Source organism: Lagopus muta, chromosome 1 (genome assembly GCF_023343835.1).
Source record: "Lagopus muta isolate bLagMut1 chromosome 1, bLagMut1 primary, whole genome shotgun sequence".
NCBI lineage: Eukaryota > Metazoa > Chordata > Aves > Galliformes > Phasianidae > Lagopus > Lagopus muta.
The window spans coordinates 1,560,728-1,585,262 of record NC_064433.1 but is presented as its reverse complement, the minus strand read 5'-3'; the positions used below and the strand labels follow the sequence as shown (position 1 = coordinate 1,585,262).

Genomic DNA, 24,535 nt, shown 5'->3' with positions numbered 1-24,535 from the left:
TGGAACACATCCCCTATGAGGACAGGCTAAGGGCACTGGGTCTGTTCAGCCTGGAGAAGGGAATGCTATCTAAAGGGGGCACTGAGAAAGAAGAGGACAGACTTCTTAGTAAGGTCTGTTCTGACAGGACAAAGGAAAATGGTTTCAAGCTGAAAGAAGAGAGATTTAGATTGGACATAAGGAAGAAGGATAGAACAGTAAGGGTGGTGAGGCAGTAGAACAAGTTGCCTAGAGAGGTGGTAGATGCCCCATCTCTGGAGATAACTGATGTCAGGCTGGAGCAGGCTCTGAGCACCTGATGTAGCTGTAGATGTCCCTGTTCATTGCAGGGCACTTGGATTAGGTGGCCTTTAAAGGTCTCTTCCATCTCAAACAATTTTATGATTCTATATTAGCTTTATTTGGGTGATAGGGCAGCCTTTGTGCCTCTGTGGTAATGACACAAAAAGCAACGTTCTGATGTGACAGCATCATCACATTGCAGAGGCAACATGCTTAATGCAGCAGTGAATTTCAGGAAAAATTCAAAATAATGGCTGCTTTGGCATAAAATTACCCCTCTGTTTACATGAGTTAGTATTGCTGTTAGACTACCTGTATATAGTAGTCTTTCTTCCCTACAACACACAGGATTTTCAGCTGGAGATGCACTTTGTGTTGGTAAATTCTGGCTTTTCATTAAAATCAATACCCCTTAAGTTTCTTCACTTATTTATTTATAATTTCTGCAGAGACTGAACTTCATAGTGACAATCTTCAGAGAAAATACAGCAAAGCCAAGACTGGTTCTTCCCACATGCCTCAGCTCACCAACTCCAAACCTGTCCTGCCTCCAATCCCATCTGGGCGAAAGGGCACCAATCCTTGATGGCCACGGCTAGGAATCTTGGTCTCAATCACACTGAAGCTTTCTGTCTAGCAGCAGTACTGAATTTGATAGAATTTCTCTTTGACAAAGCAAAGTCTATCAAAGATTATTTCTAAATCCATTTCTGATTAACTCTCCAAAAAAAGTTATTTATTTATAACTTTATTAAAAAGTAATTTCTGTGTTTCCCAACGCTAGAAATGATTTCCCCAGGCATTCTCAGCTGGGAAATGCTGTAGAATTTTTCCTCACCACCACACGTCCATATCTTCTGTTCATTTATTTATTTCCTCCCCCTCTCGTTTTATAGATTTAATTGAGGTGTGGAAGCATAAGAGCTCCTGGTAATATTGCCTGTGCTGTAGGAGTAGTGAATTATTTTCAAGAGCGATTTTGCGAAACGTTCAGGATTGTTGGTAGTGAAAACTGGTTGCAAGTTGTTGGGTTGTTTTTTTTAATAAAATGTGTTTTCTTAAGAGAGGAGACATAATTATTTCATTTGCACATGTATTTATACAAACAACCTCAGAAAAATTGTAACAATTTTTGAGAACTGGCTGAAGCGGTCAGTGAAGACTTGTTCTTCTATATGTGGAACAGAGCTCTGACAAATAAATAAAACTCTTGAGTCAGTGTATGTCCTGATTAATTTCCATTGCCATCCATTCGTAGAACAGATAGTACAGCCCTTTACCTGAGCAGCCTCCCCAGAAGAAGACTGTTTGCTATTTACATGACAGAGGTCCTCAGTAGTCCTTGTGTGCATAGAAGATACAACTCGCTGCCACAGTGCAGCTTCATGTCCATGGAACAGCTTTGCAGTATCTCACTATGCCTGTTCAGAATGTGGCTGAGTGGTTATGTTGTTTAAATAGGATGAAGTGAGCAAAGTAAGTAATGAGTCAATGCAGATACCCTGACCTTAAATTCCAGGCAAGCTTGTAAAACAGCTCGGCCTTTTATTAAGTAGCTTCCTTTCCACACTGCAGCTGACCATATCCTCAAACTGAAGCACAGCCTGTCAGAAGCACCAGTTATTACCACTTTTGGACAGAACAAAAAGCAGGGCAGCTCTGTTGGGTTCAGCAGGAGTTCAAGTAGCTGAGGCTGCAGTGTGAACCTTGATGGCTTTGACCATGGCATCACAGCCAGGTGAGTGCCTGACTGCCACCGCATCATCACAGTATCTCCAACAGATCTCTGCATGGCTGTGTTGTCTCTACAAATACCTTTGCAGATGTTATCCTGGCTGTTACGGCCGACTGCACGCTTGATTGACATGGATGCTGATCAGTGCATCAGTTTGTGCTGTTGTACAGGTGATAGTAGTATTGTTAATGTCATGGTTAATGAATATGTACAAGATAGCTCGTGTTTTGCATGCAGCAGAGCCAGGGGTGATCACACCTCCTAGCTGAGCCTGGTAACAGAGCTGCTTAAATTAGGAATGCAGTGCAGATGGATCAGTTGTTTTGTTGTTTGTTTGTTTGTTTGTTTCCTAGACACTAATTTCTGTATGTCTGGAAAATCAGGGCAGTGGTGGGTGATACCCCAGCTACATCAGTGTCTCCTTTGGGATTTTGGTTAGCTTGCTTGGGTTTGTATCAGATAATAATAGAACATGTATCAGAATAACATAACTGGAAGAGAATCTCCCAGTTTGCAAGCAATTACTGGACCCTGAGCTCTCAAATGCTTCCAAATGTGGGACATTCCATAGGGTTACTCATCCCCAGTGGGCGAATAGACCATGGGATTTTAAAAATACCAGAGAGAAGCTCAGGTTAGAAACATGCTGAAGCCAATTCAGCCAAATATTCACTTTCATAGATCGTTTGAGTTGGAAGGGACCCTTAAAGATCTTCTGGTCCGACTCCATTGCACTGAACAGGGACACCTCAGTGTTCAGAGCCTCATCCAGCCTGACCCTGAATGTCTCCAGGAATGTGGCATCCACCACCTGTCTGAGCAACCTGTTCCAATGCTTCATTACCTCACTGTGATTTTTTTCCTCTTTTATCTGTATTCCATCTCCCCTCTTATAGTTAGAAACCATTTCTTGCCTTCCCTCCCCAACATTTTACCTCCATGCACTTTTGCTTGGTTTCCTCCCATTTCCCAGCAGACTGCAGATCAAATTGCTCACTCAATTTACGAGATTCCCAGCAAAAACCATGTTATGTGGACTCGTCTTTTGCCCACAGCACCCTAAAGCATGGAACATCTGGCCAAGTCAGAAGGCAGCAGTGCTGTTGGATTGCCATAGTGCAATATTTACGTTTTGTTCAGCAGATTGTGAAGCTTTGCAGTTCGGTGTTCTTAGTTTAGAAGGTTTATTTTTGGCTGAAAGTACAGAACTTGCAACTCGGTGCCTTTTTATTTATAGGCTGGCAGATAAAAGCAGGGCTGTTTCAGGGAACTCTGTTTTCATTGGCAGAAAGCATGTTTGGATTACAGCAGAGTAACACCTTAAGTTAGTCATAGTCAAACAAGTCTCTGAGTCCTGAATTTTATGGAGGGGAGCATAACAAGCTCTTTAATTCCCCCCCTTTTTTTTTTTTAATTAAATATTCAGCATCCAATAAAATCCATACTGGTGATCCACATGAATGGAAAAGACTTTACCAGTCTTTGCTTTATGCTGAAGGCAGCTCTTCAGATTGGATGCTGGAGGAAAACTTCTCCAAAAGAGTGATTTGGCACTGGAAGAGGCTGCCCAGGGAGGTGGTAGAATCCCTGTCTCTAGAGATGTTCAAGAAATGTGGACTGAGGGGCATGGTGGCATAGTGGGCAATATTGGTGGTAGGTGGATGGTTGGGCCAGATGATCTTAGTGGTTTTTTCCAACCTTAATGATTCTATGATCCTGTTATCCCCATTCCTCCCCCAAGCCCATAGCAACGTGGTAGAAGTAACCATGGATGGCGTAGGACCATGTGGATGCTGTAGGACAAGGAGCTGCTGAATTAAGGAATGATGAATAAGAGTAGAGTGCATTGATTCAGACATCCTCCCAAATGAGGGGATATGAAATTTGTTGGCTAAACGTTTTACAACTCAAGAAAGACTTGCAGAGGTCCATAAATGTTTCCTCGTGCAAATTGCTCAGCACATTGAGTGCTAGAGGCTGAGTGCTCCATGGACAAGGAGAATGTAGACAGCCAGGGCAAGCAGCTATGGGCTCAGTGGAAGACGAGAGCAGGAGACAAGTGCTGGCTCAATTCTCCAGCACCCACTTCCCAAATTAGACAGTTGGACCTGGGAAAAAATGGACATGAAATTATTTGCTTTGCTACTTTTGTACCATCACTGCCCTGCTTCCTCCCCCACTAACCTCACTGATACAGGCTGGTAGAGGCTTGATGCAAGAACTACTGTGAATCCAGCAGCAACACCTTTTTATTTTTACTTTTTACAAATATTTTTTGGAAGCAGATGGTGAAGAGTTGGCTTGGATTGACCAAAGGGATCCTTATTCCTTTGCTGAATGCCCACGTCCATGTCTAAAAATACTTTATTGAAGCACTGCATTGCATCCCGGCAGCAGCTGGCTGCCCTGCTAGCTCTGCCTGCTCCCTCAGGAGCTTGTCTAATTGAATATGCTGCATAATATGCTGCTAATTTGGCAGCTGTCAAACTGAATTACAATTTTTTTTCTTTAACAGTAGAGCAGTGGGGGTGAGAGAAGTTGTTGCGTGGTGTGGTTACACCAACTGACCATGTTCCTCTTTGCATCCCTCAATTAAGGGAGAGCCAAAAAAGGGTTTGATGAAGGCCCATTTAGGTCCTTCCTTGATCTCACCCCACACACATTCAACAGCTCCAGCTCTTCCAACAGTGTTCCTAGTCACTGTTTCCACTTTGCTCTGTTTGCAAACCCAACTCAGGTGCCCATTCCATTGGAGCTGGAGCTTAAGCAAATGCTTCTTGCTACCCACCGTAGCCTCTGCAGTAAATCTTGCTGCTTGGACATACCCTTTTGGTAACCCTCCTGAAATATTTCAAGCTTCTGAGATATTTGTTCTGTCTCCTGGAGGGTAGAGAGAGAAGAGCCCTTGTTGCTGAGCCTTTTTTGCTGTGGGGAGGAGGGGGATGCAGCTCCTACATTTTTATCATTCTTGCTTCTCCCCACTTATACCTCAGAGCAAGTAGAAGCATGAAGGTATAAAACAGTGTCCATCAGAGTCACGAGAGCTCCATGGTGAAAAATCCCTTGTGCCACAGGTACTTCCAGAGATTATATCTTCTCTTTGGACCCACGTGGCAATCTTGTGCTTCCCTGCGGGTATCAACATAGAAAACATCCCTGTCCAGGGAGAAAGGAGAGATTTCCTTTGGTTTAAAATGAGCCTGGAGTAGTTTTTCTTGCATTAATCCCATGTGTTATGGCTTCCTGTAATCAACCATGGAGACCATGAAGGACTGTGCTGCTCTCCTCCCCTACCTTTAACATGGTCTGATAGTGACAGGACAACAGGGAATGGTCTTAAACTAAAAGAGGGGAGATTTAGGTGAAATGTGAGAATCAAAGTCTTTTCTCAGGGGGTGGGGGGCCCTGAAACAGGCTGCATGAAGACGTTCTGGAAGACCCATCCCTGGAGGTGCTCAAGGGCATGTTAGAAGGGGCCGTGGGCAGCCTGATCAGGTAGGGGGTAACCACTACTGGATCAGGGTGAGCTTTAAGGCTCCTTCCAACCCAGCCATTCTATGATCCTGACAGAAGACATCTCTGCTTTACATAACATTAGTTTTCCTCGTTTTGCTTCAAGGTCACCAGGTCACCAGCCATCACCTCTGTGCTAAGCTTTGGGCAGCTGCCAGCCCAGGGATTATTTCCACCCATGGTGACTCAAAGCAGGGTTAACCCTCTGTCTGGACGTGGAAGACAACATGCATCTTCCCATGGCTGTCCCCTCGCACCTCCTCCATGCCAAATGGGACCTTGTGGCTCTGACAGATGCTCCCACTTTGCCTCCTCTCTCTCAGGCTTTAAAGGGGTAAATTAACATGTATTCCCTGCACTGCTGTCCTTTGGTCAATGCAGGGTCAGCGCATCCATCTTCACAAAGAGCAGAGGGTGAAAGGTGAAGCCAAGTTGATTATAATTGTATGGAAGAGGGAAAATAATAGTAATTACAAAAAATTTCCAGCACGTTTTGGAGAAGGAAGGGGGCCAGAAGAGATCCACAACCTATGCTGGAGGCAAAAATAATGGCTCTATATCCTCCAAGATCTTTCTCTCCCAGGTTTTCCATGTCAATAAATCTCACCTTCGTACTCTCTTGGGTTTCAGCTGCTGATTTATGATTGGTATAATGAATGATGCTGAACAGAAACTAACTGTGTGTCTCCAAGTGATTTACAGAGACATCTTTATCCCTCTCCTTCCTTTCTCATTTAATTTAGTATTGGGAGTAAGTTTTTTACACTTAGGAAGTGACAGAGATCTCATGGAGGTTCCCAAAGGAGTTCAAGAGTTTCCCTCTCACTTAATAAAAAAAAATCCCTTGTTTTTCTCCATCCCACCGTGGTGAACCATGGTGAGGACAGATTGAAAGCATTAATAAACACAAACCTAAATGTAATGAAAGGTAAAGATTTGGAACAGAAGTGTTGAGTTGATGAAAGCAGTGCCCAGCCAATGAGGATTTATTAAATGAAGGAGTCTGGGGAAAGATGATTTGTTGAGTTAGAAATGTATACACTTGGTAACTGCTTGGGAGTTATACACCCATTGATGCAGTGAGGTGGGGAGGTTTGAGGGAATAAAACCATGGCAAGTAAAGCAGTGCAGCATGGACAAGATTCCCAGGAGCCTGAAGCAACCCATGGGTCTAGTTTGGGGTCTTCAAATCCTGCTGGTGTCCTCAGCACCAACTGAGTTGGGGTTCCAGCTCTCATCCAGATCTGAGCCATGGCCCCAAGTCCAGAACATGGGCACCTCAGCTGCCCAACTCTGCAGGTGCAGATTTGGCTGCCCAACTCACCCACCTGAGTGCAATTAGGACTGTTAGTGGATATCAGTTATTATAAATGCAATTAAATAGGAGCCTTCCCCATAGCCCCCTTTCTCTTTCCTGCCATCTTCCTCTTCCTGCACTCAGCCCAGATCTCACTTAATTTCTCCCATCAGTAGGAACCAAGGCTAAAAGGGATGGACACAAGGGGACAAGGCAGGTGGTCGCGATTTAGGGCTGCAGAGGAGGAAAACAGCCACCCCACCATTCTGTAGGCACCACAGATGTGCAGCTCGTTATTGTTTTAGCTGCATTTCCCTTGTGCAAGATGGAAGTGCCCAAAGTGGATGCCCAGTTCCTGGAGGTGCTCAAAGGCAGGTTGGACGGGGCGCTGGGCAACCTGATCTGATGGGTGGTAAGACCACAGTGGGGGGTTGGAAGCGGATGAACTTTAAGGTCCCTTTCCAACCTAAGCCATTCTCTGGTAAGTGAAGGTGAGGGTAGTTGACCCCCAAGTCTGTCACGGTAAGCCCATGGGCACTGAGCAGGCAAACAGGGCAGATACACAACTGGGGCTGAGCTGATGGACTCATCACGGCACAACCAAGAAAGTCCTACAGCACACTTTGCCACAGGACATCTTGTTGCTGGCATTGTTCCATTAACCATGGCATAACCACTGGCTCGGGAACATCCCAACCGTGTCCTTGCTGCAGGGAGATGGATTAGGGAAAAGGGTCCTTTATTGGGCTTTTCCTTCCAGCAGCGTTGCCAAGAAAAACACATCTCCTGCTGTGTGCCACCGGCAGGAAAAGGAGATAAGGCTGAGTTCTTCCCTTGAAGCTCAGCAAGACTGAATCATTCCTACCTTTCCTCATATTAAAGGGAGGATAAATTGTGTGTTTTCAGTTCCCCTGTAATTTTCTGATCGCCGCCAGCCGACGGCCAGAAGCCAAATACGCAAGGAGAAACAAAAGGACCCTCATGTTTTGAACAGGAGATATTTATTTTGTTCAACAAAACCAAACCTCAACATCAAAAATGCCCCCAAGCCCAACCAGCCAACCCAAAGGCTGTCAATCCAAAGCGCTGGTCTAAAAGCATCTTGGCTCATCACTTTGCCTGCCTCTGCTAAAAGAAAAACAAAAAAGGGTCCTATCACTCTATCATTTCTACTTCAAACGTAAAACCCAAACAGATCAGTACCCCATTCTGGGTAAGGAGGACTCAAATATTATTTTTGGCTATTGGGACACTTTTGCACGGACCTTCCCTTCACCTCACAAACCAGGGGAGCTCTCCCACAGCAGAAAAGGAATCGCTGACACTTCTACAACAATAAACACTTGGAAACACACAGAATCACACTGCAGACAGTTAAAAAAAAAAGTACGGGATAACAATAAAAATATAACCCATGATTGATACCTGGTTTGAGGGAATTACAGCTTAAAAAAAAAAGGAACCCAAACATTCCCAAATGTACCATCATCACACAGAAATGGGTGACAACATGCAGTTTTGTTGATACAAAGGGCAGCAACCTGGGGAGTAGGCTATGTACACTATGTTACAGGCACTCAGGCACCTGCTCAGCTGTTGTTTTGCTAAGTCCTCAACCCAGGCTGCAAAAACCACAGCCACAAGCAAGAGCTGAGCTGCACGACATACAGGGAAGCTGCTGGGTTTCCACATCCAGAAAATCCTTGGAAATATCCCAGTTCTGATAATATGAAAGGTTTTTTTGCTGCTCAGGAGAAATCAACCTAGAAGGACAAAACCTTCACCTGGTTCTGGCTGGGATGGGGTTAATGCTAACAGTACACCAGTGTTTAACCTATTGCTGAGCAGCACAGGGTCAATGCTTTCTCTTTTTCCCCCCACTCTGCCCTCATTGTGATTAGGCCATGGACTGGTAATAAGCTGGGGGACAGCCACACAGCTGCTCTCAATAAAAATCTGCAATAAAAAGGAGGGGAAGGAGTTTTGGGATGGCAGCCATTGCTCGGGGAGTGGTTGGCATTGGTTTAACTGGGAGGCAGTGAGGGATTGTCTTTGCATCATGTTTGTTTTTCCTTCTTCTTCTTTTCTTTGCTTATTAGCAGTACTCACAAGTACTGCAGGTTTTGCTCTTTCTTCTCCCTACACCCAGGGCCGTCTGGAGCTCTGTTACTGACAAGAGCAATGCACTACAAGCACAGCTCTCATGTTGAAGGGGCTGTAGATACTGAAGCCAAAAGCCATGAAGATGTTGGTGGAGGAATATCAGATTACTGCTCTCCTCCCTTGGCCAAGCTTGATGTGATCAACTTGACACTACTGGATGCTCTCATGGCTGAATAGGGGGAGCATCACAATGAAGTAACCACGGTGCTAAAGGAAAATCAAGACAATAAAATCCATGCATGTGCTCCCCTGCCGCTTCAAGACCAAGAAAAACAAGGCTGCCTGTCAACCTTTGATTTGCTCAACCACGAACAGCTCCTAGAACAGTGCTGCTCTTTGCCTTCCTGGAAGACACGCATCCAAAGCTCTTGCAAGTGTTCCCATGTGCTGTGCAAGAGGGGATGGTATGGGACACTGGTCCTGCACCAGGTGGGTGCATAGAAATGTCATGAGTGAAGCTGATCCCCTAGGAGTGGTAGACAGAAAGAAAAGGGGAGGGCTGAGTAAAAGGACAGGAAAACCAGCCCCTTTCCAGCAATAGAAGTAAGTTCAGCTGTTCTGGCCCTTCTGAAATTCCTTGGTAATGTTTGTACCCTGAGGTGTGTAGTGATAGGGCAAGGGGTAGCTGTTTTAAAATAAGAGTTAGATTTGGTGTTAAAAACAAATTCTTCGCTCTGAGGGTGGGGAGGCACTGGAACAGACTGCCCAGAGAGGCCGTGGATCATCCCTCAAAATGCTCAAGACCAGGCTGGATGGGCCTTTAGGCAACCTTTCTGGTGGTGGGGTTCATAGAAGGTCCTTCCCAAGCCAAACTGTTCCATGATTCTACACTGGAATGTCCCAGGCCCACAAGTGATTCAGCACAAATCACTGCAGCTGACTGTAGGTAATAAATTCCCCTGTGGCCACGCTTGGGATGATGGAAAAAGGAGGAAGAGGTGGCTGAAAAGTGACCTACACTAAGGACTACCAGAAGCAGGAACCCCTGACACCCTCTACCTCATTAAGTACCAGCGCAGCATCATGATATTAGTGACAGGAGCTTGGTGGCTTAGAGGTAAGTCCCCAAAGCCACTCCCTGGTAGAGAGTCTGGAGAAAGTGGAAGCTATGGGTTGTAACTCGCAGCAAAAGTGGTAGGATCAGGCAACAAGGACAGCCTGGCATTTCCAGTGCAACTAAAAACCTGCTCCATGAACAGCAGTGTCTTGGTGGCTCCCTGGGGCTCAGTCATCCACTACAGTAACCTGGCTGTTAAAGGACGGCACCAAACAGGCTCAGTGTTCAGTTCAACAAAGCTGGCAGGATTGGAGAAAAGCACAAGGTTGGGATCCTAATCAAGAGTTGGGTCAGCTTTTAAATTACTTTAAAAGGGTTATTTAAACGTGAAGGAGGTGAAGGGCTGGGGGGTGGGAAAAAGGGGGGAAGCAAAATGGGTTGCATAACAAAATGCACCTCTCAAATGTAACCGTATCCTCCCACCACGATCCATTACTCCAGGCAGGTTCCAAGCAGAGGCTCCACGTTTCCCAGGAGCTTGGCACAGCCAACACCTCCCCTGTGTTATAAAAAGGAACCCCTTTAGGGGGATTTCCTGCTGCTCTGCTCTATAAAACAATAAAAAGGTCCATGCAGAGAGTATCCAGCTGCTATTCCTCCTTCGGCCTCTTCCTCCAGCGGGCCAGGAGGGGCCCGAGGCTGTTCCACACCTCTGTGTACATGAGAGTCCCCACGAAGACAAAGGCAGTGCCCAGCCAGTGCCAGACCGTGAAGGGGTTGCGGAAATAGAGGATGGAGAAGATGAGGCTGACGAACTTGCGCAGCGTCACCACCAGTGTGACAGTGAGGGAGGTGCACTCCGTGGTGAGGATGAAGACGCCCCGAATGCAGACGTATCTTGGTTGGTGGGAGGTTAGGGAGCATCAGAGCTGAAAAGGCAGGTTCTCCTAGCCTCAGGAATGCAAAGGTTTGGGCAATGGATAACCCCGGTTTGGTTATAGAGGAATAAACGTCCCTTCCCAGCTCAGCTGTGCTACAGCTCTGAACCTCAGGGACACCTTGGATTCTCAAAATCCCCTTCAGCCTGCTCTATGGGAAAGCAAAACTCCTCCACTACAGGAGCCAGAGCTGATGTGCTAGCAAAAGGTTAATGGCAAACAGGGTTTGCAGCTCTCGCAATGAAGCTAAGGGAAACTAAAATCAGACTTCTGCATCTGTAACTAACAGAAGTTCCCTTTCCTCCCGAAGGGGGCAAAGGAAAGGCAGATAAATGGGTGGTCTCACTGAAGGGCCTGAGCAGCTATAAGGCACACTAACCTGTCAACAGTGACAAAATTGCTAACTGAATGGCCCCATTTTCCAGGGTACCTTGGCTTCATCAGACTTGCAGATCTTCCCTTGCTGCCTGGGAGATTGCACACAGATATGAGTGACAGTTATCCCTTCTAATGGCTGGCAGAACCACTGTGAGCTTTTACCAGCCAGCCTGACCCTGGAGAGGTGGTGGCAGATTTCAGCCATCCTGGACAACTTCAAAGTTCCAGGTTAAATTCCACTCTGTGTTTTCCAAGAGTTACACAAACATCAGCTACCAAAATGCAGGGAAGGCACCATCAGCTCAGCATCCCCACTCCATTTCACCTCTCCCATTGTGCTGCTGTCTCCAGAGCTCGTCTCAAGCTGCACACTGGAAGGATACTGAGTGATGACGTTCATGAGGAGGTAGAACCACATGATTGGCATGGTCAGCCCAATCACTGGGATCTGGAATGGCTCTGTGGGGAGAAAGGACAAGGAGGTCTCTCAACATCAATTATTTCAAGAAAAAATGTTATCTGCTGTAGGCACACAAAGCGTGGGCCAGAAGGGAGCAAGGCTTGCTAATGCTAAGAGGAGATGCAAGGAGAAAGAACGTCTCTCCTGTCCATGAATGACAAAAACTTCATCCAGCATTTTCCAGAGGACAGAAAGGTGTAAGAACAAGGCTCCACCTATGCAACACTCACCAGACTGGCTGAAGAGAACTGCATGGTGGTAGATGTTTGGAGCCAGGAGGACAAAGCCAGGGAGTGGTAACGCATGCTGGAAAGAAAAGGTAAAGGAAGGCATGATGTTAATAAATCACGTGAATCCACTCACTTCTCATTCTGAAAAATCAGTCTCACACATCTCTGTGGATGCAAGCGCATGCTTCACTGCTCCATCCTCACAATCAGGAATATTGCCTGTTTTTAACATGCCCTGTGCACCTACAGCAGCAAAAAAACCTCCTCCCTCTAGGAAGCAAAGGGGGAAGATAGGATCGCAGAACAAACAATGGCCTGGTTTGGAAGGGACCTCAAGGATCATGAAGCCCTCTACCACATGCAGGGCCACCAACCTCCACATTTCACAGCAGCCCAGGCTGCCCAGGGCTCCATCCAACCTGGCCTTGAACACCTTCAGGGATGGACGGGGCATCCACAGCCTCTCTGGGCAGCTGTTCCAGCACCTCACCACTTTCTCTGTGGAAAACTTCCCCCTGATGAAGAAGGATCTACTACAGCCCAGGTATACAGACTGTGAATTCCACCATGCAAAGCACTGTTGTAGAGAAGTCACCAGTCTGCTGCTGAGCAGGGAAAATTCAGGAAGCCAAGCCTCCCCTCTTTTTAAAATTCACCACATGGGCTGCACCTCCAAAGGAATCTTTTGGGTTCTGAGGACTACACACAGTTGAAACCACCATCATTTGAAGTAGCTCACAGGGCTGCCAGTATGGATCTGAGTGCTGGATGGAGGGAGGGAAAGGGTGTCTGAATAGCTCTCTGTGCCCAGTGAAAAAAAACAGAAAAGATGCAGTGACTCACGTTGTAAAAAAGGGCCTCTTTGGAGTGCTTCCCAAACTGCTTGTACAGTGTCTCCTGGAAAATTCCCATTCTTGCAGACATGAGGAGGGCAAAGGTGAGTGCAGCAATACCTGGAAGAGAAGCACAGCCTGGAAGCATTGCTTAAGCATGGCTCAGCTCAAGTCAACCAGCCTAAGGACTCCTGTGATTTGGCTTGCAGTGAGAGAAAAGACTGAGAGAAGACAGAACTCCCAGACTTGGCAAGATGGGCAGAAAACTATTAGTGGTCCTTGGAACAGAGGTATCTTATTTGCAAAGCTTGAGATGCCAAAACAGTCCTGAATATATCTTAAAAGCAGGGACACAGCGCTGGAAAACAGAGTTGGTGGAATATGCAGTTACTTGTAACTGTGGATGAAATATCAACCTCAGGTTCCCTGAAAAGCCATCAGTAAATATAGGCTGGAATGTATAAAACAACTGCCAGACTGTAAAATGTCCTCCATGAAGCACTGTGCTGAGTAAAAACTTGAACTGGCAACTGCCCCTCTTCCTCACTGCTGCAAAGCTCACAGCCTCAGCTACAACAGGCAGGGAGGAATCAAGAAGGTACCTGCAACCATGCCTGACTGTAGTCTCATTCCCTCACTAGACTACTACCCTGCAACTATCCTTCAGGTGCTGTATTTGACTTGTTGGCCAAACGAAAAGCACCTCCTTGCACAAAGCTCCTAATGAGTGCCACAAACTCCCACTCTTTGCAAATCAACATCTACTGGAAGCTTAATGTTAACAACACCAGCACATGGACTCCCACCACAGTCTGCTCTGCGCAACCCACGTGTCCAAGTTTGAGACCTCAAAGAGCTGAGCCTTGCCTGCATCTCAGCAGGGGTGGCTGGAGATGTGCTCACATACCTAGCAGCCACCACAAGAAAACATGGAGTCCATCCTCTTCATTCAAGCTGGAGTCGGATGCCTGGTGGAGGAAGACACAGCAGTCATCATGAGCTACCACAGCTCTGCATTCCTTCAGCCTGTCTCTACCTCATTCCTGGCTTGTGTTATGCTTCAAGCAAGCCCATAAAGAAAAGAATGCTCACTCCAGAGTTGCTTCTTCAGCTAAATGGAAGTGACAGCAACTACAGCACATTTCCACTCTGCTTTGAGGAACAAACCAGATCCCAGTTAAAAGTATAAATGTCTGATCAAGAAAGGCATTTTTCTTACAGAAATGGCCTGGCTTGGCCAAAGACCGAACTCTTCAACAATAAAAATAACCAGTGCTGCTTAGAAAGCTCTCAGATGGCCCACTGGCAGCCTCATCTGTCCACATGTCACAGTGGACACAGAGGAAACAACAAGGGCTCTGGCCAAGTCCCAGTGAGGTGCTACAACTGGCTTATGGTCAAGGCACTGAGGGAACCAGACCTGTCCATGCTGTTAGCTGATGGTAAAACACTTGGTGGCATGATTTATCTAAACTCTTCTGCTATGGTTTAGGGCAAATTAGATTACACATTATATTTCTGTAACTCTGCATACCATATGTCATTCCTTCCAAAACCCCACACCTATTAATAGATAATCTGGATTAATACAGAGCAAGGCTGTAAAGCACAGACCTTCCTCAGACCCTGAGAGGATAAGTAGCTATGAAATGATGGCATTCTTTGTGCTTGACAGCTATCCAGTCTCTTAGAGCTGGATGAAGTGAAACAGGTTTTCACTTGACTGTCACTTTATAGCTGACAAGATCAGGCTGTGAATGCTGACCCAAATAAAGCCCAAACTGGTGCTACCCGTGGATTTTCTTCACTCCCTCCTGTTCTCCAAGCATATGTATTTCATTTCAAGGGTCAGAGAAAGTCATGTTGGATGATAACAGATTTGGAAAACTGTGAATCCTGACAGACTCTTCCAGGATAAAGAGAGAAAAGAAATAAAATGGCTCATTTCTGTTAAAGATTTTCTTGCTCCTGACTGTAACACATTGCAGTAAGGGCAAGAGAAAATAGCTCCTAGCTGTTACCTGTGTGGCAAAAAAAATAATGGATGATTCTCAACAAAAAGCAACCTGAGTAACACAGGGTAAGGCATCTCTAATTAAGCCATATGCAGGTGTTTTCCTTCCCTCTGGCCTACTGAAAAATGAAGAACAAATCATTTCAGGGAGCAGATCTAGGAGACATCTTGCCTCTCTATGAACACTCAGGCAAAGGGAATTACTGATGAAGGTGCCCAGGGCAGCTCCTCCTGTCAAAAAGTTTCACAGCTGTGACTTCAGGCCCCTTGCAATCCTTACCACTTGCTTTGCAGACATGAAAGTGCAGGTAAAGATCCCCATGGAAACCAGGGCTATGGACGTGTATTTTGACAAACTGTATCTGCACAGGAGAGAAGAGAAATGCCAGTGATCAGCTCAGATTTACAAGGTTCATCTATTTCTCCTTTGCTTTGTATTTTGTTCTGTTACACTGTTACGGACTTGGCACCATGGGAACAAACACTTTACCTAATGCTGGACATTGCTGGGAACAGAAGGTCAACTTACTGAGCAGAGAGGCAGAGTTCATAAAAAAGAAGCCTGGACACGTTGGTGTGTTATCAACAGTGTCTTAGAAAGCCAAAAAACAGAACTCTTATGAGCTGCTGTGAAGAAAGTTAACTCTGTCCCAGCCAGAGTCAGTATACCAAGTAGAAGAGAAGTAAATGTGAGATGGAATAGGAAAGAAAAGAGCTAACAGTGGTCTGCAGCCATGTTTAAAAACTCTCATCCAGTCTACACTTGCCTTAAGTGAAGGAGTGAGGGGCAGTGAGAGTGCTGGAAAGGACCTTTAGTCCAGGCAGACCCTGTGCCTCATCTTCACTATCAGTAAAACAAGGCTATTTATGAGGAAAGGGGAAGGCATTTAACATCAGTCAGGATTAAGCCAGTGGCAGTGCATTGCATGATGGTGTAAGATGGTAAGAAAAGTGCTTGTGATTTACCTTTTTTTCAAAATGATGATACCTAGAGCCATGCTTGCTATGAGAGAGCCCTGGGGAAAGGAAAAGACAGAAAGAAAAACACAAAACAGAAGGTCAGCATGATGGAATTCCTTGTGCTCAGACAAATAACCTTGAGCTCAGTACAACTACCATGAAAGCATCAAGTGAAATGGAAGAACGGGATGAGGGAGTCTGACAAGGTAAAGGGAGTCTCACTTCAACTATCAGCAAGGGAGAAATCAAGCCAAATGTTTTGGGAACAAGGATGCCAACAGGCTCTTAAGGTCTCCTGGCCCATGGACCTTCCCTTTTTTTGCCCACTCCCAACACTCAACGTGCTACAGAGCAGCACGTAGCCAAACCACTGTGTTTTTAATTGGGAACAGGAGTGCAGCTGCAGAGATTGACTGCAGGGCTGCAATACACAAATCTCTCATGGTTAATGCAGGACAGGGCTCCTACAGCACTGTCTGTTTTTCTTCTTTTTAATGCCCCTTGATTGCACGTATCTCAATGCTATGAAGATGCTATAAAGCTATGAAGCTTTATGCTATAAGTTGTGGAAGAAAAGCCTCCACCCAGCAGATGTGCCCAGCAGATTCTGTTATTCCCAGCAACCAGGGCTCTATTTTCTTTGGTTTTAATAGGTATTTTTAGCCAGACACTCACGTGCAAACACTTAAGTGAAGATGCATTTTAATAGCACCTTCCAGAGCAGAGGCCCAGGGAGCACATGGCCAAATGCGTCCTCTCTGACCCAAGGCATTTAACAAAGGCACCTACTGTAGAACATGAACCATTTTGCTTAATTATGAGGTGGAAAGGAAAGCTGAGTTCCTCTGGCCAGCAACTGAGCCCATGTAAGTCTGACAGATAGAGCCTGGGCTTGGTTTTGTCACTCTTACTTCCTCATCAGCTCAAGAAAGATGAAGTATGCTTCAGTTTCTTCACCTGTCTAGGGACATCTAATGGTTAAAATTATGAAAGTAAGACTTAGAGCTGAGCTATCACAGCAAGGCTGCTCTCCCCACAATTAATTGTGGGCTGGAATTGTTTTTGCACAGGATTTTGTTGTCCTCAGGAAAGAAAAAATGGTCTAAGAACAGATGCACCAGAGAGAGCGTTTGCAGAGATGATGGGGAGAGATGTCACAGGAGGTAGGAAAGGACAGTATGGCAGTACTCACCGATCTGAAGATCATGTGCAGTGGCATGGCAATATTTAAGTTCAAAGCATAGTTATTCACCACACTGACAGTGAAGAACATGGCCACCATGATGAGGTAATACCTGGAACACAAACACAAAGTGGTGGTCAGCAAAATCAGCCCATGGCTGAGCACGCTGGGACACACCTTGAGAAGAGACAAGTGGTACAAAGAGAGGCCTGGAGCTGAGCAGGAACCCACATAACTCTTGGTCTGTGACAAAGAGATCAGTACAATTTGGATGCAGCAAGAAAGTGAAATTGGAAGTGGGCTGATCTACACCAGCTCCCTTTTGCCAACTGCAGAAGCAAAGGGGAGCTGAGGATACCCCAGCTGGAATCTCTTAGCATGGACTTCCTCCAGACCCCTTTCACCTAAGGAATGTGGTTTAAGACAGGGCTTGATTTGAGGAATTTGATTTCTGTCAGCAGGCATCACTACCCTGAACAAAAGAAGAAATCATTCAAACCTAGGCTGAACACTTCCATGGTCCCACACCTAACCTAGGGAGCTCCTTGCTGTCATGCAGCCATGAATTTGCATTTAGCAGGAGGATCTGTATCCCAAGTGCTGAGCACAGCATTCTGCTGCAGGCGAGGCAGTCTGCTAAGAAACCCCACAAAAGTTCCCCATGTCACATCAACTACAGAGTGCCAGAGAGGAGAGCATGAACACGCCAGGCTAAACCTGGGACAAATTAAACCCTGAGGCAGAAAAGTGAAAGTGAATCCAGCTAGATTTCCAGTAAAGCTCTCCCTTCCACATCCACTGCAGGAAGCCCCAGAGAGACAGTGAGCTCTTCAACCACAAAAGATTCTTAAATGTGCAAAATATTGCCCTGTTTCTCAGACAGGTGCATATCTGACAGCAATTTCCTATTAAGCATTCTCGATAAAAAAGGAGTTTGTATTTTACCAGGCATGACAGGTTCTCAATGAGGCTTTGCAAATGCTGCAGAATGGATAGGATTTGGACAGGATAAACAGATAAGCCATTTTATTAAACACTTCTTGAGATAATATAGCCAGCCAATTTGCAACAGGTGAAAACATTCAGGCCCACTGTACCTCATTGGTATGGCTGGCCGCTTCCTCCCGAAGTTGGCTTCGAAGATAAAGCCTTCCACTGCAATAAATAGGAACTGGGAGAATGTCACTATGTTCCCACATCCTGGAAACTGCCTGCAGGTGTGGAGAAGAAAGACAAGCATAAGAGCAATGTCACAGAGCACAGTGCACTGGGCTGTAATAAAATCTGTCTAGCAGCTCGCAATCTCACAGCAAACATCAACCTGGAGGGACTCCACTGTTTTATCTGCCCAGATTCTCATGTTGCTTTTGTTAAATGCTTCCCTGCAGGCACTGACTCACCTGTTCCCCTTCCATTTCCAAAGATGAAGGAAGCAGCCATTCCCTTTATGGCGGACACAGTGAAATAGGTCAAGAAGTGAAAGAAGAAATTGCTCTGATCTGGATCTCCATAGTGCCCCACCATGGTACAAGGTGTGAATGCACAACATCGAGCACTGATGTAACCATAGTGAAGCAGGGTCTCCATTCTCATGGGGAAGTGGTTTTGACAGGGCTCTCTCACTCCATTCACGCTGCTGTGTACAGGCCAGGTGAAATGATGACTATGATTGCAAGAAGGCAGCAGGATTTCTCATAACCCCTATTTCCACCATGGGAAGGAAGAGCTGAGGTGAGGCTCATGTCAGCACAGCAAGGCTTTATGGCCTTGGTTCTGCGTGTACCCCATCCCCACAACACACAAACATCAGCTTGGAGCTGCTTTTAACTCGCTCAGCAAACTTCAGCTTCCTGCCCTGCTGCATTTGCTGTAGGCAAGGAGCCTATAACAGCTCATCACTGGAACCCAAAAAGGTGCCAGCACTAAATGCCACAGGACAGACAGCAAGACAGCGAGTTTGCTAATGCAATGTTGCTTTCCACTGAAGTTTTCAACCACTACAAGGTACTGAAAGGCACAAAATGGTGTCTGACCTCAAAGAAGAGACCCTGGTAGCTAAAGCACCCCTGGTGGGTGTGCCTGCTGCAGGCTCTGCCTTCTTCCTAAGAAGTTTATATGGAACAAGAGATTTCCCAGCAGGCACACTGTCAGCTGTTGAGAGGCTATGAGACATCAGATGATCAGAAAGCTTGTTGTTATTTGCAGCAGGAGACACAGGGAGGACTTCTCTTCCTCTGCTGCAAGACAGAAGCTGAGGCCAAGGACTTAATGGAGGCAATGCATGCTGCCAAGTCCCTGCTGCACCAGCAGGCAGCTTGCTCATGTAAACACCCTACCACCAAACAGCTCCTGGAAAGGCCATCTTCTCCCTGTATGTTTCATGGCATCACCCTGAGTGCCACCCCTCTACCCACCTGCCAACTTCCACGTTTTTTAAAGATCAATAGTCCACAGAACTCCAATTCCTGCTGTCCAACATGGTTAAAAGGTTCAGAAGTTACGTGATGGAATAGAAAGCAGAGTGAACCTGAGACCAGAAGCCAGGTTGCATGGGGGAAAAGAAGAGAAACTGAATCACAAAGGCCAGGCTCAGGATTATAAACCATGCCTCTGCAGGAAAACATAAAGCAAGAGTAAACCTGGACTGAAAACAAGCCAAGACTGTTCTCAAACACTAGCTTTTCTTTCCTCCCAATTCACAGATCCTTGCATCCAGCTGCTTGCTGTACATATCACCTTACATTACCAATACAACGTTGGCAGAGGGTTATGTGTTGACAGATAATAAAAAGGCAAACAAACAAAAAAAGACCTCCAAAATAAACAAACCCAGGCTGTATCCACCCAGATGCTTGACTCACAATCCTAGCACACTCATAGACTTAAAAGAAACAGCAAGTAGTCTGAGTGTGTCAACCAAATAAATTCTTCAGCTGTAGACAACTGATTGAGAGACCTTCAGAAGCAAAGCACTGTCAATCTATGATGCTTCCTAGGATTGAACTGCCCGGGCTATCAGCATCTAGCAGCCTCAGCAGATGGTGGATGACAAGGGGAGAAACCCTGTTGAGATCTAACAAGCAGTGCTTCAAATATCTTTACAGGGAAGACACCTCCCAAGGACACGACTTCAGAAGGTCACATGCATATCATGGGCTTTCTAAGCAAGCCTGGCACAAGGACAGTCCCACAGTATCAACGAGGAAAGGATGCCAGCAGAAAAGGCTCTGAATGCAGGAGATGGGAAGAATTGAAGTGTTTCTTGCTCTACTCAAGCCCCTTTTCTTCAGACAGCAGATTGCTTAACATGCTCTTGAAAACATCCAACAAGGAGTTTCCCTGCCCTCCCTCTTAGGGACCCACTTCACTACACCAGGAGGGAGCAAACCTGTTTGTTTGGCCTGCTTTACATCACTTTCATAGCAACTGAAGCCCATTATTTCTTGTCCTGTCTCCTCTTCTCCACAGCCATTTTCTGTGTATTTCAAGTCTTCTGTCTGTCCTTCAGCATCTTTAGACTAAGCAGTCCTCGTTCCTTTACTCTTTCCACATGGATCCCAAGCAAATTTCTTTCAATCACCTCTGTCATTCCCCACTAGACTCTGGTTACTGCATTTTTCTGTTGTTCAGCTCCAAGATCTCCTTTGTTATAGGCACGTTCATTTTCAAGGCCTCTTCCCTTCAGACAACAGCAAGACCCAAAGAAACAAGCAGTACTGCCCCAGTTTGGGGACTGAAGGTGAACAGAAGGGAGGACACAGGAACTGGACTACTGGGAACAGGGGAATTTCTACAGTGGATATGAGGCAAGGCTCAAGAGCTTACTTGTGAAAAGCTCCTTTTCTTAGATATATTTGAGCAGCCTTTGAGCAGGGCCAAATGGCTGGAGGAAACAGAAGTCTGGTGACAAGCAAATGGAAAAACCCCAATCCCAAGCTCTTTTTATCTTGGAGGGTGGGGAGAAAGGGTCATTCCTTCTCCCTCAGTGATGCTGTAGCACAGATTAGAGCAATCCTCAAGAGGAAGGGGATATTTTGTTATGTAAGGTCTCTCCCTCCAAGAGCAGCTTCGTGATTTATCCAGTGATTGCTGAGTGATTGTGCAACCTTGTGTTACTGGTCTTCCACTTTGAAGCAATTAACCCTACTACTGGAGTACTGGGTTCATTTTCCCACTCCCTTTTGTCTAATAGTCTGAGACAGTGATGGGTGGGGAGGAAGTGAGGACAGGCTTTAAGGCTTATTATTTCTAAAGCATGGGCATTTTTATAGTGCACACAGCCAACAGTCAGTCAGGGAACGCCACTCCATGATGACTAAGTATGAAGGTAGACACACAACCAATTCAATCCTTATTTTTTCCAGTCAGATCTAGTACTTTTGCTGGCAGACTTGACCTGGAAACCAAACCAACAGACCATTGCTTCCTCCAAGCTGCAGCAGCCTACCTCCCTCAGGATGAGGAAGGCGATGCACAGCTCAGATGGATCCCAAACATCAGCTCTCCTTTCTCTGCCTCCATCAGGGTGAGGAAGGTGATGTGCAGAGCTCAGATGGATCCCAAACATCAGCTCTCCTTTCTCTGCCACATGACAGTTCACCTTCACCCTGAGAATCCTCATCCTCATTGCCTTGGCTTGGCTGCCACATGAGGCTGTTGAAGATGGATGGAAGGCATTCCCTTGGCTTTACCTGCTGTCCCTAGCCAGCTACTGTGCATTTTCTTTTTGGGATTTCCACTCCATGAGGAGCAGGGAGCAGAGAGAAAAGACTGAGGGGACATTTTGGTGGCCCCCGCATCTGTGATGGGATGCTGAGGCCTGCCTGCAGCAACAAAATCAATCCAGGCACTCGTAGAGCTGGACAACCCCACAAAACCCATCACTGCCATTGCAATGTGCACCCAGGCTCTGCATTCCCCCTCCCTTCATTCCCCTCCCCCCCTTCCCCCCCCCCGCCCTCACCTGACCAGCAGCTCCAGGAACACCACGTTGCTGCAGCAGCCGCAGAACACCAAACACACCGCCAAGGCCGGGTGCATAGCGCAACCCCAAGCAACGAAGCGGCCTTCCCGGGCCTCCACCTCATCCCGTTCCCGGGCCTCTGCCCCGCTGTCGGCCCCGCCACCCCCGCTTCCTCCCGGCAGCCGGTAGTTCGCTCTCCGCCCGCTGCACGTTCGCGATCACCGCCGCTCCGTCACGGTCCGGGCTACAAATCCCAGCAACCCCCGCGGCGCCTTCCCGTCTCCTCCCATGGGGATGGACGCGCGGGGCATGATGGGACTTGTAGTTTCACGCTGGTGGGAGGGCGGGCTGTAATGGCGGCGCTGATGTGGCTGATGAGGACGAGTGAAGGAAACGGGCTCGAACACAAATCAAACAGCTGGCCATTGCCGTTTTGGGTTTTAGATAATGAAACTATTTGCTGAGATGTGAAATAGAGCTGACCCAATGGTGTGATCCTCTGAGCGTGTTTTGGGGACCTACCAAACCCAGTGGCACCATGAGGTGCCAACTGCTTCATGAAGAAGACAGAGGAAAAAATAATGTGTCCTCCTTGTATCCCTGACCATGACACATGCAAGAACCCATCCACAATGAATAATTTACCCTCATGTCTCAGCGCTTTGGCTTCCCTCATCAAGGGTGAAGACACTGTTGTGTCAATGACAGAAGAAACACAAATCAAACAGTGCAACTGCTGATAAGGTTGGAAAAGAGCACTGAGATCATCTACTCCAACCACTGACCTATCACTGCCATGCCCTGCCCCAAAGATCCTATGATTCTATCATTTTGTGATCCTGTCCCAGTAGATGGACTCTGCTTCATGATCCTCCTCAGAATATTTACTGCTTGATAAGTTGTCATCCCAACGTGCTTCTTCAGGCTAGAATAGAATATCAAGTGAGAAGACTGCTGGAGTTTTATGTGAACCAAACACCAAGCATGAGCCTTCAGCAGCAGTTGAGAAATGGGAAAGACCAGAAGTAATTACAGACAAAAGATCCATTTCTGTCTGCTCTGGAAACATTGTAAAAAGAAAAAAAGAGTATTGAATTTCTACAGATATTTCACATTGCGTTGTTGCTCTCCTATTCTTCATCCCTGTTCCTACTGTGTGGGTTGTTTTTTTTTCATTCCTGATCCCTGTTCTTGCATTCCTGCAGTTGGAGCACCATAAGTTTAACGTTATTAATACAGCTGTGTATGTATATTCATTATGGATGTAGGGTCTTCTTTCCTAAGCTTGTGTGGAGCCCTACTGAGATGTACCAGCATCTGTCCAAGATCTCTGTGATCAAGTGAAGCCAGAAGGATCAAAAAGTGGGATTTTTATCCTGTAGATGTTTCATTTTGATTTTTACAAAGTTTTTATTTGAATCAGACCCAAATCTTTTATTGTTTCTCCCACTTCCCTTCCCTTCCCTCCCCTTCCCTTCCCTTCCCTTCCCTTCCCTTCCCTTCCCTTCCCTTCCCTTCCCTTCCCTTCCCTTCCCTTCCCTTCCCTTCCCTTCCCTTCCCTTCCCTTCCCTTCCCTTCCCTTCCCTTCCCTTCCCTTCCCTTCCCTTCCCTTCCCTTCCCTTCCCTTCCCTTCCCTTCCCTTCCCTTCCCTTCCCTTCCCTTCCCTTCCCTTCCCTTCCATCTTTCTCTCCTTTTGCCCTTCTCTTTCTTTTTCTTTCTTTCTTTTCTTCCCTTTCACTCATTCTTTATTTCTTCTTTTCCTTTCTTTCCCACAAGTGTGAAATCCCATGAAAATATTGCAAAGAACTACAGTGAGTCCAAAAATTATTATTATTATTTTTTAAATGAATTCCAGATTTTTGAGGAATGCCAGACCTGGTTCCCTGTTATCAAAATCAACTAATGACAGTGGTGAATTTGCCAGAATTTCCCCATTTTATTTGCTCATTGTGAGAGTTCCTTGACTCCAAGTTGATCTCAGGGCTTCCAAGCTCCTTACTAAGGTCTGGAAACCAAGACTGGTTGTAGCATGGGTTTGATGGGTTGATGGTTGAACTAGATGATCTTAGTGATCTTTTCCAATCTTTATGATTCCATGTGACCTCAGGGCTTACACAACCTGTGGCTGAAAGCCTGGAAACTACAGCAATGATATCCAAGAATCCTTGGGTACCTGCTGGGCTTCGCCTACAGATAGAAACCCTGCATTTCTTGCTAAAAGTACCAGAGACCCAAAGAATCTGGGGCCTCTCTTGTGGTGTTTCCAGGAATCCTAGCTGATGATATGTTTTCTAGGAGAGCAGTCTGCCAGAAAACAGTACTTTGGGGATCCAACTGTCAGACCGTCTGGGAACCCCTGTGATTTTACTCTGTAGTTGGCTGAAGTTCACTGTTCCCCCCTTTCTACAAAATAATAATAATAATAATAATAATAATAATAATAATAATAATAATAATAATAATAATAAATCAGTGTTTTCTGACCTCGCTCCAGGTAGAAATGCCTCAGCTTACTTTCCTGAGCTTCCTATCAAGTCCTTTTAAACGGCTTATATATTATTAAAAAGCACCACGGTTCATTAGCGACAA

At 46.1% G+C, this 24,535-nt stretch overlaps 2 protein-coding genes across 3 annotated transcripts in view; one reads left to right on the top strand and one right to left on the bottom strand.

Moving 5' to 3' along the window:
• The window catches only part of LRGUK (leucine rich repeats and guanylate kinase domain containing), a 52,185-nt gene extending 50,801 nt beyond the window's left edge, over positions 1 to 1,384 (top strand). For both annotated transcript variants that reach the window (XM_048926717.1, XM_048928001.1), the window contains one exon: positions 732 to 1,384. In XM_048926717.1, the coding sequence (XP_048782674.1) occupies positions 732 to 868 (137 nt within the window). In that variant the 3' untranslated portion in view covers positions 869 to 1,384. The remainder of the gene's footprint in view (positions 1 to 731) is intronic.
• Positions 1,385 to 10,376: 8,992 nt separating this feature from the next.
• On the bottom strand, positions 10,377 to 22,195 carry SLC35B4 (solute carrier family 35 member B4). The gene is made up of 10 exons (XM_048933209.1): positions 21,947 to 22,195; positions 18,081 to 18,194; positions 16,993 to 17,095; positions 15,807 to 15,856; positions 15,121 to 15,202; positions 13,734 to 13,794; positions 12,837 to 12,946; positions 11,994 to 12,069; positions 11,687 to 11,762; positions 10,377 to 10,884 (listed from the first exon to the last, which is right to left on the bottom strand). The coding sequence occupies exons 1-10, from the start codon at positions 22,021 to 22,023 to the stop codon at positions 10,638 to 10,640; spliced, it is 996 nt and encodes a 331-aa protein (XP_048789166.1). The 5' UTR covers positions 22,024 to 22,195; the 3' UTR covers positions 10,377 to 10,637.
• Between the last annotated feature and the right edge of the window lie 2,340 nt (positions 22,196 to 24,535).

Coding starts and splice junctions, on each gene's coding strand:
- SLC35B4 (XM_048933209.1), bottom strand. CDS start 22,023: ATGCACCCGGCCTTGGCGGTGTGTTTGGTGTTCTGCGGCTGCTGCAGC. Junction 17,096..18,080: donor CGGCCAGCCATACCAATGAG/GTACAGTGGGCC, acceptor TTTGTGTTCCAG/GTATTACCTCATCATGGTGG. Junction 10,885..11,686: donor CTCATGAACGTCATCACTCA/GTATCCTTCCAG, acceptor CCACCAACCAAG/ATACGTCTGCATTCGGGGCG.